Here is a 16,738-nt window from a genome sequence, read left to right on the forward strand (position 1 = left end):
TCCACCAAAACTACCAATTACTGTTATCGCAGTGTCGTCCACCAAAGAGGTCAGCGCCTCCTCTCAAACATGTGAAGCCAGTGAATTAGCGTAAATAAGATAAAGTAGAGGTCCCATCACGGAGCCTTGAGGCACTCCAAACTTAACCCCGAATTATCTGCTTAATATATCTGATACAGCAACTTTGATAGTGGGGCCATGCAAAAATGATGAAAACCACTTTACACAAGTACAAGGTAACCCAAGCTCGCTTAGTCTAATTAGAAGAGTATTAAATTCAACAGTGTCAAAAGCCTTACGGAAATCTACAAAAACAGTTAAAGGAACCTTTAATTTTCAAGAGCATTATCAACAAAAACGAAAAGATGGTGTACTGCATGACTAGTGGAATGTTTACTTCTCAAACCGAACTGTTCATCATACAATATTTTCTTCGAATCCAAAAATCATAGCCTACAATCACTTATAAATAACTTCTTCACAAATTTTAATGAGTAAAGGTAAAATCTAAATCGGTCACCAGTTCCAGGGGTTCGAGGGGTCCCCACATTTTTGCAAAGGTATGATTTTTGACCGTTTCAGGTCCGACGGCAAATGATGGCCTTTAATAATTGACATATTATCTAAATGAACCAGTACGAGAAAAAGATACACCGACAAAAATTTAAAAGCCTTTAGGTTAAATCCATCTACATCAGAAGAATCTGATTTAAGACCACAAACAATTTTTTCAACTTCTTCAACAGTACATGGTACGAGTTCCAACCCATCCCGCATGCTTAAAGGATGTGTGTTAAGATTGTCGGCACCCCCCCCCCCACACACACACACACATATACATATATATATATATATATATATATATATATATATATATATATATATATATATATATATATATATATATATATATATATATATATATATATATATATATATATGTCTTGTTTCAGCACCACACTTGACCACTGTTATTGCCTTGGCTACCAACATTCTAATCTTAATTCGAAGATATATCTAACTGTTTTTCGAAACCTCTGTTCAACTCAAAGAAAACCTGCACCTTGGCTATTCTGATTTTAAAATTTTCACTACATATTTACTAATAATACTATCCAAGTAAGTAAATTCATCTGCTATATCGATTTTTTGTTACCTACCCTCACTTCTTCAATCACATTTATTCATAGTCTAAGCGACTTTCCTTTTTAAGATCAATTTCCAAATCTATTCTCACCTCCTGAACTCTCGAGAGCTCCCAAAAGCTTATGGATTTTGCTAACGTTTTCATCCAGGATCCTTAAATCATCTGCCTAATCAAACTTTAGGAGAGTTTCACCGTCCCATTAGATTCAACTAATCGCTTTGGCAATGTTGGTACAGAGGAGATAGTTTTCATTTCTCAGTACTAAGTTAGTTGGCAGGTTCATGCTATTTTTCTATTTGGTTTATCAAAAACATTATATAATAATTAGTAAATAGTTACAAGTATCTGGCAGAAAGAACAACTTGTTATGCAAAAACGAAAAAAAAATAGCAAATAAAATAAATAAGTAAACAGGTCTTCAAAAGAAACAAAGGCCTCGACGACCAAAAATTAATAACAAAATGAAAGTCAACTTGCCACATCATGGCAGATATCTACCAGACAACAACAAAAAACAGCATTTACACCAACTCAAATAACAACAAGACAAAAACACTTTATAACAGGAATGACTGTTTTGTAAAAGAAAATTAATTAGCTGACATTATTTCGGTGAAAATCGGCTTTTATTTCTTCTAATTTTAAACTACTCGCGTAAAATTATTACTGCTATCCAAACAGTGGTCAATGGAACATAATAATTGCCTTTATTCAACAAGTAATTGTAATTAATTGTAATCTTGAACTCGGGGCTAATTGGACTTGAAATGATATCCCATACGCACCACTTAATTAATTACTGGTAAATACTTTAACCTAATAACCTATGCGGGATTTGTAAACAGGGATAGGCGTTGAGTAAACAGAAAAATTGACCCTATTATGTTAGGATGCATGAATTATTTGGCATAATATTGCGCTTTAGGCCTGAGGTGTAAAACAAAATTTGAAACTAAGACTTAAACTTACCAGAAAATTCTAGCCCAGCAAGCTTCCAAGTTCCCTTTCTCGTTACTAAAATACTGCTAGGACAAATGTTTCGGTGTTGGGTTCGTGCTGTTGTATGTAAGAATGCAAGAGCTTCAACTATCTGAAAGAAGAAAAATGGAGTATCTCTTTCCAGGAAGTATTTCAAGGAAAACACAGTGTAAACCCCTTTCCAGTTTAGCAATTATTGTTCCAACGATTTGTATAAAATAGATAAATCCAGTTTAAAATTAATTTCTCGCAAAAACTGGGCACATTGCATTTAGATGGCTTCTCGTACTTGGTCTGCCATTTACACCCTTAGAAACTTATCAATGTACAAAATATAGACCTTTATCACTCCTTAAATTTGATCCAGTTCCAGTATCGTTACCAAGCAATAAGAGTGTTTTTTTGACCATTCGAAAAAAAATCACAATATTTCCACAAAGCTACACAGGTGAAAAACGATATTTCAATCATGGTTTAACTAATCAAACAGTTCGTGGTAACGAACTGTAGTAAGGAGCGATCCGGCTCAATAGTAACCAAAACTCTAAAAAATTGTTTTTGCATCAAGTTTAGTCTTACCCATCAAAAGTTACGAGCCTGAGAAAATTTGCCTTATTTAGGAAAATAGGGGGAAACACCCCCTAAAAGTCGTAGGATCTTAACGAAAATGACACCATCAGATTCAGCGTATCAGAGAACCCTACTGTAGAAGTTTCAAGCTCGTATCTACAAAAATGTGGAATTCTGTATTTTTTGCCACAAGACAAATCACGGGTGCGTGTTTATTTGTTTGTTTGTTTTTTTTTGTTTTTTTTCTTTTCCCCAGGGGTCATCGTATTGACCGAGTGGTCCTAGAATATCGCAAGAGGGCTCATTCTAACGGAAATGAAAAGTTCTGGTGCCCTTTTCAAGTGACCAAAAAAATTGGAGGGCATCTAGGCCCCCTCCCACGCTCATTTTTTTCCCAAAGTCAACGGATCAAAATTTGGAGATAGCCATTTTATTCGGCATAGTCGAAAATCATGATAACTATGTCTTTGGGGATGACTTACTCCCCCAGAGTCCCTGGGGGAGGGACTGCAAGTTACAAACTTCGACCAGTGTTTACATATAATAATGGTTATTGGGTACTGACGTTTTCAGGGGGATTTTTTGGTTTTGGGGGTAGGGTTGAGGGGAGGGGGCTATGTGGGAGGATCTTTACTTGGAGAAATATGTCATGGGGGAAGAAAAATTCAATGAAAAGGGCGCAGGGCGCAGAACGAATCTGGTCACGTTAGAAAAAAACGTCAAATTCAGAGCTTAATATACAATGCTGTGTGTTCGGAGCCTCTCTATTATGGAGTATAATTTGAAAATAACACAACTATACGAGCGAAGAAACATATATACCACAACCATAACTCAACTAACGAAAGAACTGCTAAGAGATAACACAACTATAAAGCGAAAACAGGTGAAAACTAACGGGAAAATAAACGAACTGAGACGTGGAAGGGGCCCAGAGAAAAAATATAATCCTTTTCGAATTTTGAGCCTAACTAATGTCAGAAGCCTCGAAATACCGAATTATTTTCTTTCAAACAGTTCGTGGTAACGAACTGTAGTAAGGAGCGACCCGGCTCAATAGTAAACGAAACTCTAAATAATAGAATTTTGATGCTAAAATATACATCAAAAGAAACAGATTTTCATGCTGATTTTAAATATATAAGTTTCATCAAATTTGGTCTTTGTCATCAAAAGTTACGAGTCTGAGAAAATTTGTCTTATTTTAGAAAATAGGGGAAAACACCCCCTAAAAGTCACGCAATATTAACGAAAGTCACACCATCGCATTCGGCTTATCAGAGAACCCTCTAGCAAAATTTTCAAACTCCTATCTACAAAAATGTGGAATTTCGTATTTTTTGCCAGAAGACAAATCACGGGTGCGTGTTTATTTGTTTGTTTGTTTTTTTTTTCTTTTCCCCAGGGTCATCGTGTCGACCAAGTGATCCTAGAATGTTGCAAGAGGGCCCATTCTAACGGAAATAAACAGTTCTAGTGCCCTTTTTAAGTGACCAAAAAAATTGGAGGGCACCTAGGCCCCCTCCCACGCTCATTTTTTCTCCAAAGTCAACAGATCAAAATTTTGAGATAGCCATTTTGTTCCGCATAGTCACAAACTATAATAACTATGTCTTTGGGAATGACTTACTCCCCCACAGTCCCTGGGGGAGGGGGTGCAAGTTACAAACTTCGACCAGTGTTTACATATAATAATGGTTATTGGGAAGTGTACAGTAAATTAAATTAACCAGGAGAAATCCTAAAATAGGACATGGGGAGAGGCATCGCATATGGGAAAGTCACAAGTACATGTGAAGCACGCCATTTTATAATAATTGAAAAAACTATTATGTACGAGCAAGACACATTGTCTCGTATTCCAGGAAAACTGCTTTTTTCTTAGACCTTCACCTCCCTCTTCCCCATATATTAATACAGGTGACACAGTGCATAATAATATGGCTAATTTAGAGGCAAATTAATATGAAAAACTATTTAACCTAACTTCAATTATTCATTTTTTGGACATTTGGCCCATTTCCAGTGAAATTTTACCACTGTTGGGATTCGGCAAGAACGAATTTAACTCAATCAGAATTTTTCAGCTACTCAATATATTTTATTAAAAATCTGATTGGCTCAAATTAGCACTAGCTAAATCTCGGTATTAATAAAATCTCATTGTGAATGAGCCATTACGCAGAGTTAAACTTACTTGTAGTATTCCATATTTATATTCAATATCTAAAAATGTATAGGTAGTGTCAATAATGGCTGCACTGTGCATATGTACAGAAGGGGATAATGGGGGTTTGTCTTCATCCTCCTGAGAAATAAGGTTCGCTAAGCTTCCAATGACTGGCTCTGACACAAATGCAAGGGTGTCTTGGCATTCTTCTGAGCCATGGACTACCTAAAATTAAAGATTATTATCTCAATTAACAGTCTTCTTCTTCTAAAAAAACAGCACCTGGAATCCAAAATAAACTCCTTTAGGCTTCTAGCAGGTTTTTTTTTTATTATTCATCTGATGTTGCTGAAACCAATACAAACTTGATATAAATAAGAGCCTTTTGTTATGCCCCAACATCACTACAATACTTGCATCATACTTAAGTCTTCACACAAACCAAAAAATGGTAAACTTCCCTATTGTACAAAAGTTTATACTGTTTATTATGAATATAAAATTTAAGTTTCCATCACATTTATAATATCACCCGTAAATTTAAGTTAAACTTAGAATGAAGAGAGGGAGTTTGGCAGGAGAATAATACCTTAGTGTAGAAGATAAGTTTCGTTTTAATTTTGAGAGTTAATTTTTGCTTTCGATTGAAAGAAAAAAACTTTTTTGCGTTCCATTTAATGCAACAATAAATGATGAATCGTTGCTAATACCGTGTGTGTACCCATGTATAAGAAGGCATTCTCCACATGTTTGTAATTTTGTTTTTATTCGCCAGGTTTGACTACTACTACTATTGCTAACAACTCTCAGTAGCACTGAGCCACCTGAGGTCAATACAGCTGCGCACGCTCCTCCTCCTTCCCAACCTGTTCAAAGTCTCCCTCTTTACATTTTCCTTTGAGTTTCCCGTTTCCCTAAAATATTTCGTTACGACATAATCCTACCCCATTTGAGAATGAACTGCTTTTTGCTTGAGCTCTGGGGCTAGGGCTGTGAGTTACGCTCGGGGGCATATGAGGTTCTTATGACATGAGTGGTTGTATAAACTTCAGGTGGGACCAATTTAGTTTGAAATTGTAAGTTATAGAGCCCTTTTCAAGAGTCTAAAGTGATGTAAGAGCAACCAGCCCCCCACAACCATCATTTCCCCAAACACATCCAATCAAAATTGTGAGACATGAATTTTGTTTACCCTAGTTGAAGGGTTCACATATAATGTCCTTGAGCATTGCAACCCCCCTTACCCCCCAGAGCAAGGGTTGTAAGTTATGCCTGGGGGTCACATAAGGTTTTTATAGAAAGGGTCGTCGTATGTACCTCGGGAGGGGCTTATTGAATTGGCAATAAGAAGCTCTACCGCCCTTTTAAACAGTAAAGGTGATCATAGGGCAGCTACCCCCCTCCACACACTTTATGCTTTCCCAAAATGCATCCAATACAAATTTTAAGACAGCCATTTTATTCAAAATAGTCCAAAGATCATATAAAAGGGCCTTTGGAATTGATACAAACCACCAGAGCTAGGGGGAAGGCGCTGTAAATTATGCCCGGGGACATTTAAGGTTTTTATGGAAGTGATGACTATATTTAAATTTAGAAGTGGCTCATTTGGTTGAAAATTAGAGGTTCTAGTTCCACTTTAAGAGTACAAGTGATGGAAGGTAGCTAACACCCCCCTAACTACCCCTATTTCACCAAACGTATCTGATTGAAATTGTGAGATAAGCTTTTTGTCCAAAATAGTCAAAATAATATGTAACAATGCCTCCAGTGTTGACACAGCCCCTCAGAGCCATGGGGCAAGGGCTGTAAGTTATACCCTTTGGATATATAAGGTTTTTATCAAATGAGTGGTCTTATAAACTTCAGATGTGTCTTATTTGATTTGAAATTGAAAGTTATAGCTTTTAAGACTGAAAAGTGACTTGAGAGCCACCAGCCCCCCCTCAAAACCACAATTTCCCGAAACAACATCTAAAGAAAATTGAGACACCTTTATTCAGTATTGCTGAAAGGTTCAGCAATTATGCCTTTGGGAATGTCGACTCCTCCCTCTAAGACCTTAGGTCACAGGTTGTAATTTAGGCAATTTGTTCATTGTTTAAATATTGTATATGTTGTTGATAAAGGATATGCATATTTGACTTCTACTTTCCCAAAATACGAAGGGTGCTGAGGTGTGTCTTTCAGGAAATGTTGAGAGTAGTGTTCAACTAAATAAAAACATACTATGTGCCAGTGGTGAATCCAGGGGGTGCCCCCTCTGGCGTAGTGGCGGATTTGTGGTTGAGTCCGCTTGCTCTGATTTGGGTTGGGACGAAAGTTACTGGTTTTTAATAGCTTAGTTTTTAATAATTTTTTAATTATTACGACCATTTCTTCTTACAAAAAAGTTTAAAATAAGGTTTTAGTTACTTTGGGTGGTTTCTGCTAGATTTACTAATGACGCATACTGCAAAAAAGTATTTAAGTAAATTTAGGTTTATCAAGGAAATCTGTCCGTTTTACCTCAAAATCCAACCGGGAGACGAAAATCTTCATTTCAGAATAACAAGGAGGGGAAATTTAAAATCCTAAATTCTTTAGGCTGTCGAAATAATGTTTCAGGATTGTGCTGTCACAACGGGGCTGAAAAGCAAAATATTTAATTCTATTTACTGTCAAAAATTTGTTTTCGAGTCTTGCTATGGCACTGAAGCCAGGAAATTGATATTATTACTTTTTGTGGCTGTCTGTCTTGGCTTTTTGGGTTTGCTTATTTGGGAAGCAGGGTGGGTTTTAGAACATTGTTGTTTTTAGGGAAACTGTATGATAGAAATTAAATGTATAAGAAGTGCAAAAATTATTAATTCAAGTTTTGGATTTTGGTGATCAAATGGTGACCACTTTACTGCCTATTTTCATCTAATTAAAGCTCTACATTATGTGACAAATCACCTATGTTCATCCTAAAACACTAAAATATAGGCCATACTCTTTAAACTTTAATAAAGGTTCGTATAAGTATATATTTAAAACTAAGTACATGAGGCAAAACACTCCTTCAAAGGTTGGAGTAATAATTTAAGAAGAATAGATTTTCGAAAAAGTGTTTATAAAAGAAGGCAAATAATTATGTGTTTTTTTTTTTTTTTTTTTTTTTTTTTATCTAGCTGGTATAGATGGATCTCTGAATTCTCAGTTTTAATTAGTGAAATGGCATTGATTTTTTTTTCAAACATTTAAAAATAAGAATAAAATGATACGAAGGGGAAATTTACACAACTTTAGTTAACCACGTGCAATATTACTCAAGAACTTCTCACCTTCTCAAAACCAATCAGTCACAAAATATAGTTATGTTTTTGTTGGGATGCATATATTTGTCCACAAAATTGTCTAAGCTGCTATATATACCGCTGAGGATTTTTATATTTATTTTAATAAATGCCATCCAATCATATTTCCACGATTAGTTTCTTATAAATCAAAATTTTACAGGACAATTCACTTACTTAAAGCTAAATCTGAATCAAATTTCAAGTTTTTATTATTGTGCTCCGACAGACATATCGAGATTCAAACATTTAAATTTAATATCTGAAAATATCAAGATTTAAAAAAAATAATAATTAGAAATCTCCACAGCTTGAAAACCTGAGAATTTAAATCACCATTCTATACCTATCAAGTACAAAGATAACAAACACATAATTATATGTTTTTAAGGAGTATTTCGACTCATATACTTAGTTTGAAGCACATACCTACATACATCTTTACTAAAGTTCCTATTTTTCTGACGATTTTGGTCTTTATTCGAATATCTTAGGATGAATAGAAAAGAAAATACTAACGAAGAGCTCTAAACTGACAGGACTCCTGACTGACAGGATAGTCATTATAAACGCTCACCGAAATGTTGAGGTAGACATCGACCGTATAATAAATAGATATGACGGGATTGAAAATAAAGAAATGGACTTTTTGTTATAAAACTTTGAATTCTGTAATTTAAGCGAAATATATTGAACTTTAAAAAACGGAAAAATACGCTACGTTGTTACAAAGAGTTAAATATTGAAGAGTAAATTTTTGAGATTTTCGTCGAAGTTGATACTGTTTATTAAAATATTATTTTTAAAAGAAACAGAGACTAGTTAACTCTTCTTTGCCTATACTTAAAACCCTCGTTTCAAATGTCTTCTATGGTTCTACACATTTCTATCTCTTTCTTCTGTTTTTCTTGTTACACCCCTAAAAGAAATACTATTTGATGTTTAATATGTCTTTTACGAATATGCAAGTTGTGTCTTTATCGTCATTCCCCACTCTTCATTATTACCATAGTTACTAAGCGATGCCACAGAGCTAGGCAACATACTAAATGGTTTGACAAATACAAATTGTCACAAAGAGTGAATGACCCCAAAAGATGGTTCAAAACCATTTTTTTTATTATTTTTTTTTTTACAATAAAAGGCTTAACTCACTCGCTATTGTGGTCAGAAGTGTACAGGCAAAAATTATACAGAAAATATTAAATATCATATCTTTTTATAGATGGTGAACAGCTTTTTATTTTTTTTTCATGGCGGGGGGGGGGGGGGTTGTAACTTACTATTTTTTTGTATCAATACTTTTGTACTCATACACATAGTAATTTCTGTTCGTTTTAAGTTTTAATATTGCTCCTTACTTTCAGTCGAAAATTGTTTTTATTTATTTGATTTAAGTAAGAGAATAATGTTTTTATTGTTAAGGAAACGGGCAGTAGCCATATTCTTGTTTGTAGCAAGAACACCATTCTTTCAAGGTACATAACCCCTACTCCCTGAACACGACCAATCCTTAAACCATCCATCTAACAGCCAACCCTTAAACCAATTCTCACTTGTATTTGAAGTTTATTCTCCTAATAAATATAATAAAAATATAATAAAATTATAATAAAAATAATAAAATATAATAAAAAAGGGAAACTAACTTTCAAGAACTTTGTAGCCACTTAAGTAAATGAATGATAATGTGGAAATCAAGTAAGAAAATTGTTTATTTAAGTAAGAGAATGATACTTTTACCGTTTGGGAAACGGGCAGTAGCCATGCTCTTGTTTGTAGTGAAGACGCCATTCATTAGAATTACGTAACCCCAATTCTTTTGGAAAGAATTGAGGAAAAAAAACCTTCGGAAGTTTTTTGATTGATTTCTGTTCGTTTTTTTTAAAGGTTTCAAGTTTTTAAAAAGCTCCTTATTTCAAAATTAAATTTTTCTTTCAACGTCAAACTTTCATCAAAGTATCAAAACTATTATCAAAGTAACAATATCAAAGTACCTAATTATAAAAGTAAAAAAGGATCAAAGTTGACAAGGTATCAAAGTAAACAAAATAACAAAGTAACAATAACCAACTTGCACAACTTACAGCCCTTGTACCTTAAATTGAACTTACCACGTAAATCACTAAATCCAAGTATCAAAGTAAACAAAGTATCAAAGTAATAATAATTAAATTTTGTAATTCAGAGCCATTTCCCCAGGGCTGAGGGGGTTAACCCCGGAAGCACAGTTATTTGGCCTTTGAACTATTTCCCAATTTTTTCCTGGATGCCCTTTGGGAGAGTTGGGCGTGGACTAGTTGGCCAGTTATCACTTTTGACTCTTAAAATAGAGTTAGAAGTTTCAATTTCTGATCAAGAGAGCCTCCTCCAAGGCTAATACAACCGCCCCTTCCGTAGAACCCTATATTATGATAACGGGCAACTTACATAAGCTACAATCCTTGCCCCAGGGGCTAGGGAAAATTTCATAGCCCCTCAGCTATAATAATTTGAGTTGTGCACGACTTTAAACAAAATGGTTATTTCAAAATTTTAATAAGATGTATTCGGAGAAAAAAGGCACAAGAGGGGGGGGGGCTTGTAACTTTTTGATCTCTTTCGATTCTTAAGAACTTACAACTTACATAAGTTATAATTCTTATCAAGGATGCTATGGAGGATTTCTCAACCCATAATTTATAGTGAATTGAATTTTGGACTATTTTGAACAAAATGGCTATCTCAAATTTTTATCGGATATATTTGGGGAAAAGGCGTGGGTGAAAAGGCCAAATGGGTGAAAGGGCGTTTTATACTCTTAAAAAGGTAACTAGAACTTCCAGTTTCCAGTCAAACTAGCCATCTCTGAATATATACGACCACCCCTCACATAAAAGCTTATATGCCCTCGGGGCATAGTGTACAACACTTGCCCCTGAGCTCGGGGGGAAGGGGGGGGGGTATTGACCCCGAAGTTTTTGTTGTTTGATCTTTAAACTATTTTGAACAAAGTAGATACCTCAAAATTTTGATTGGATGCATTTTAGGAAAAAGGGCCTTGAGGGTCTAGTTGCCGTCCGATCACTTTTGACTCTATAGAAGGGCACTAGAAACTCTGGTTTACAATCGAACAAGCCCCCTTCAAAGTTTATACGACCATACCTTCCATAAAAACCTTATGTGCCCCCAGGAAACATTTTCCAACACTTGCCCCCGGGTTCTGTGGGGGGGGGGCTGTTTTATCTCTGGAATTTCTGTTATATTATCTTTGGTCTATCTTTAACAAAATGGCTATATAAAAGATTCACTTGGAAGCGTTTGGGAAAAGGAAGGTTGAAAGGGAGGTGGCCTAGTCACCATCGGATCTCTTTTGACTCTTAAAAGGTTGTTGTTTGACTCCCCTCCAAAGTTTATACAACCACTTCTTCCATAAAAAGCTTATATGTCCCCGCGGCATACATTCCAGTGACCTGGGGGGGGTATGTTGTCAGAGAAGTTTTTGTTCTCTTACCGTTGGACTATTTCAAACAAAATGACAATTTCAAAAATTTTATTTGATGCACTTGGGAAAAAGAGGGTGTTTGCTTAAGGGAGTTAGATGCCTTCCGTTAACTTTTGACTCATAAAAAAGTAACTAGAACTTTCAAGTTCCAATCAAATGAACCACCTTCGAAGTTTATACGATCACCCCTTAAATAAATCTTATACACCTCCGGGCATAATTCAAAACACTTGCCCCTCGGCTCTAGGATGCTTTGTCGACCCCGAAGTTTTAGTTATCTGATGTTTAAACTATTTAAAAAAAATGGCTATCGCAAAATTTGTATCGGATGGGGTTTGCGGAAAAAAGAGCTAGGGGTGGGACTATTTGCCGTCGGATCTCTTTTGACTCTTAAAAGTGAACCAGAATTTTCTATTTCCAATAAAATGAGCCCTCTCCGAAGTTTATATGAGCCTCCCTTCCATAAGAATCATATATGCCCCAGAGCATTTACAACGGCTACCATCATCGGGTCCTGGGGGGTTGCGTCGACACCTGAGTGTCGACGCAACCCTTTTTTATCTGACTTTTCAACTATTTTTAAGAAAATGGCTCTCTCAAAATTGTTATCGGATGGATATGGGGAAAAACGGCGTGGAGGGACTATTTGCTCTCGGATCTCTTCTGACTCTTAAATAGTAAACTAGAACAAGAACTTTCAATTTCCAGTTAAATGAGCCCTTTCTGAAGCTTATACAAGCATCCCAATCATAAGATCCAGTTACCCCCAGGACATAACTTAAAACGTCTGCCCCTCGGTGCCTGGGGGATTGTGTCGACACTGGGGATTTTTTTATCTGATATTTTATCTATTAAAAAAAATAACTATCTAAAAATTTTATCGGATGGGCTTGGGAAAAAGGGCATGAGGGAGGGGGGGCTAGTTACCATTGGATCTTTTTCGACTCTAAAAAGTGAGATAGAGCTTTGAATTTCCAATCAAATGAGCCCTCTCTGTAGTTTATATGAACATCCCTTCCATAAGAACCATACATGCCCCAAGAACACAACTTACAACGCCTGCCCCCGGGCCCTGGGGGGGAAGGTTGTTGACACCGGTGTTTTTGTAATATGATCTTAGAACTATTTTTAACAAAATGGCTATCTCAAAATTTTTATCAGATTCGTTTGGGAAAAAAGGTATGGGGTGGGTGGCTGGCTACCCTTTGTTCTCTTTTGACTCTTAAACAGTGAACTAGAACCTTCAATTTTGAATAAAACGAGCCCTTTCTGAAGTTTATACGAGTATTTCTTCCATAAGAACCATAAATACCCCCAGGGCATAACTTACAACGTCTGTTCCGGGCCCAGGGGGGTTGTTTTGACGGCGGAATTTTTGCTATATGATCTTTGAACTATTTCAAACAAAATGGCAATCTCGAAATCTTTATCAGATGGGTCTGGGGAAAAGGGTGTGGGGGACTAATTGCCCTTGGATCTCTTCTGACTCTTAAAAAGTGAACTAGAACTTTCAATTTCCAATCAAATTAACCTTCTCCGAAGTTTATACAAGCATTCCTTTAATAAAAACCATATACGCCCCTAAGACATAACTTACAACATTTGCCCCGGACCCTGGGGGTTTGTTTCAACACTAGAATTTTTGTCATCTAATTTTTGATTTTTTTTTAAATAGCTATTTAAAAATTTGTATCAGATGGATTTGGGAATAAGGGCGTGGGGGGCTAGTTGCCCTCTGATCTCTTTCAACTCTTAGAAATGAACTAGAACTTCCGATTTCCATTCAAATGGACCCTTTCCGAAGTTTATACGCGCATCCCTTCCACAATAGCCATATATGCCCCGAAGCTTTAGGGGTTGTATCGAAAAAAGAAGTTTTTCATATCTGACGTTTGACCTATTTTTAACAAAATGGGTATATCGAAATTTTAATCGGATAGGTTTTCGAGAAGAGGGTGTGGGGGAGGGGTGAAGTTAGTTGCCCTCCGATCTCTTTTGACTCTTAAAAAGTGAACTAAAACTTTCAATTTCCAATCAAGTGATCCCTCTCCAAAGTTTATAGGAGTATTCCTCCCATAAGAACCATGTACGTCCCCAGGGCATAACTAACAGTGCCTGCCTCTGGGCCCTGAGGGGGTTGGTTGCGTCGACAACGGAGTTTTCTTATGTGACCTATTGACTATTGAGCTATTGAGGCTATTTCAAAATTTTTATCGGATACATTTGGAAAAAAAGGACGTGGGTGGCGGGGGCTCGCTACCCTCCGTTCTCTTTTTACTCTTAAAAAGTGAACCAGAACTTTCAATTTCCAATCAAATGAGCCCTCTCTGAAGTTTTTACAAACATTCCTTCCAAAGAAGCATATACACCCCAGGGCATAGCTTACAGCGCCTGCCTCTGGGCCTGGAGGGTTATGTTGACACTGAAATTTTTGTTATACTATTTCTAACAAAGTGGCTATCGCAAAATTTTTGTCAGACTGGTTCGGGCAAAACGGATTGGGGGGTGGGGCTTGTTGCCCTCAGATCTCTTCTGACTCTTAAAAAGTTAACTAAAACTTTCAATTTTCAATCAAAAGTGTCCTCTCTGAAGTTTATAAAATGCATGCCCTCGGGTCCTGAGGGTTTGTATCGGATCTTTTTTTTCTAGTTTTTTAACTATTAAAAAAATAATGTCTATATTAAAATTTGTATCGGTTGGGTTTCAAGGAAAAGAGCATGGGTGCTAGTTGCCCCACGATCTCTTCTGACTTTGAAAAAGTGAGCTAGAACTTTCAATTTCCAATCAAATGAGACCTCTATGAAGTTTATACGAGCATCCCTTCCATAAGAACCATATATGCCCCCAGGGCACAACTTATAGCGCTTGCCCTTGGGCTATGGGGGGTTGTATCGATAACGGAGTTTTTCTTATCTGACCTTTGAACTACTTTGACAAAATTGCTATCTCAAATTTTTATCGGATGGGTTTGGGGGGGAAGGAGTGGGGACTGGTTGCCCTCAGATCTCTTTCGACTCTTAAAAAGTGAACTCAAACTTTCAATGTCCAGTCAAATGAGCCCTCTCTGAAGCATATGAGCATCCCTTTCGTAAAAACCGTATATGCCCCCAGGGCGAAACTTACAACACCTGCTCTCGGGCTCAGATGGGTTGTGTCGACCCTGATTTTTAAAAGGGTTGTTTCCTCGAAGTTCTTATCGGATTGGATTGAGGGAAAGGGGCATGGGGGGCTATTTACCCTCCGATCTCTTTTGACTCTTAAAAACTGAACTTGAAGTTCCAATTTCCAATCAAATGAGCCCTCTCTGAAGTTTATACGAGCATCCCTTTCGTAAGAGCCAAATATACCCCCAGAGCATAACTTACAATGCTTGCTCCCGGGCCCTGGGGGGTTGTTTTGACACCTGGGTTTTTGTTATCTGACCTTTGAACTATTTTTAACAAAATTGCAATCTTAAAATTTTCATCGGATGTGTTTGGGGGAAAGGGGCGCGGGGGGAAAAGGGACGTGGGGAAAAAAGGGGCTAGAGCCTCCAATTTCCAATCGATTGAGCCCCCTCCGTAGTTTTGTGCGACTACACCTTCCGTATGAAGTTCCTCTGGAAAATAAATAAATAAATAATAAAACATTGGATCTGTATGGCCTTTACCTCTGATTTTGTTATTATTTTAAACCAATGTTATATGGTAAATTTAATTTTGGGTTTTGATATCGTTTTCTAGTAAAAAATAACTAAAGCCCAGGGCGCATCCCGGATTTTGTTCGACAGGAGGGGGCAATAAAAACTCAAAACACATCGAAAATTTGTTTATATTCTTTGTTGCTATATTTTTACGAGTCGGACAAAAGATTTAAGGGGCAGCCTCTTACCCACTCACCCCCCCAGATATGGCCTTTACTGAAAACTAGTAATACTCACATAGATGCAATCTAGAAACTTTATTATTTTAGAAATTTGCAACACTGACCCTTGTTCATGGCAAGAAGGATTCAGAAAGGTGAGCAATTTGAAAAAGAAACAATTGCAGTGTGGTATCTTTTGAGTATAGGCCTACTTGTTTGAGTATTATCGTTGGCTTGTTAAAACTATTTCTAACCCACAAACTTGTTTCGATCCGTAGAAACCGCACTATAACCATAGAAATACATGCATCAAACCAGCTTAGTCAGTCTGGGTTTCTCTCCTCACATTAAGTAGATGCAAATCCAATGAACCAATGCAGTAAGATGTCGGACATTCAACCAGCTGCGAACTAAAACTAATTCAAACAGTTCCTGGTAACGAACTGTAGTAAGGTAACTCTAAAAATGGAATTTTGATACCAATAGCTACATCAAAAGAATCGCATTTTAATGCTAGTTTTAAATATATAAGTTTCATCAAGTTTAGTCTTACCCATCAAAAGTTACGAGCCTGAGAAAATTTGCCTTATTTTAGAAAATAGGGGGAAACACCCCCTAAAAGTCAGAATCTTAACGATCACACCATCAGATAATCTTAATAATCACAGATAATCACATAATCTTAAATCACACCATCAGATTCAGCGCATCAGAGAGCCCTACTGTAAATATTTCAAGCTCCTATGTACAAAAATGTGGAATTTTGTATTTTTTGCCAGACGGCAAATCACGGATGCGTGTTTATTTGTTTGTTTTTTTGTTTTTTGTTTTTTTTTCCCAGGGGTGATCGTATCGACCCAGTTGTCCTAGAATGTTGCGAGAGGGCTCATTCTAACGGAAATGAAAAGTTCTAGTTCCCTTTAAATATGACCAAAAAAATTGGAAGGCACCTAGGCCCCCTCCCACGCTAATTATTTTCCCAAGGTCAACGGATCAAAATTCTGAGATAGCCATTTTATTCAGCGTAGTCGAAAAACCTTATAACTATGTGTTTGGGTACGACTTACATCCCACAGTCCCCATGGGAGGGACTACAAGTTACAAACTTTGACCATTGCTTGCATATAGCAATGGTTATTGGGAAGTGTATAGGCGTTTTCAGGAGGATTTTTTGCTTGGGGGAGGGGTTGAGAAGAGGGGGATATGCTGGGGGAACTTTTCATCGTGGA

The 16,738-nt window shown here is 36.7% G+C and overlaps 1 protein-coding gene across 1 annotated transcript in view; it reads right to left on the minus strand.

Moving 5' to 3' along the window:
- LOC136036541 (SCY1-like protein 2) overlaps positions 1 to 16,738 on the minus strand; it is a 116,366-nt gene that overhangs the window by 55,270 nt on the left and 44,358 nt on the right. Inside the window, exons 3-4 of the mRNA XM_065718846.1 lie at positions 4,893 to 5,090; positions 2,117 to 2,237 (exon numbers count right to left, since the gene is read on the minus strand). Coding sequence (XP_065574918.1) covers positions 2,117 to 2,237; positions 4,893 to 5,090 — 319 coding nt within the window. The remainder of the gene's footprint in view (positions 1 to 2,116; positions 2,238 to 4,892; positions 5,091 to 16,738) is intronic.

Source organism: Artemia franciscana, chromosome 15 (assembly GCF_032884065.1).
Source record: "Artemia franciscana chromosome 15, ASM3288406v1, whole genome shotgun sequence".
Taxonomy (NCBI): domain Eukaryota; kingdom Metazoa; phylum Arthropoda; class Branchiopoda; order Anostraca; family Artemiidae; genus Artemia; species Artemia franciscana.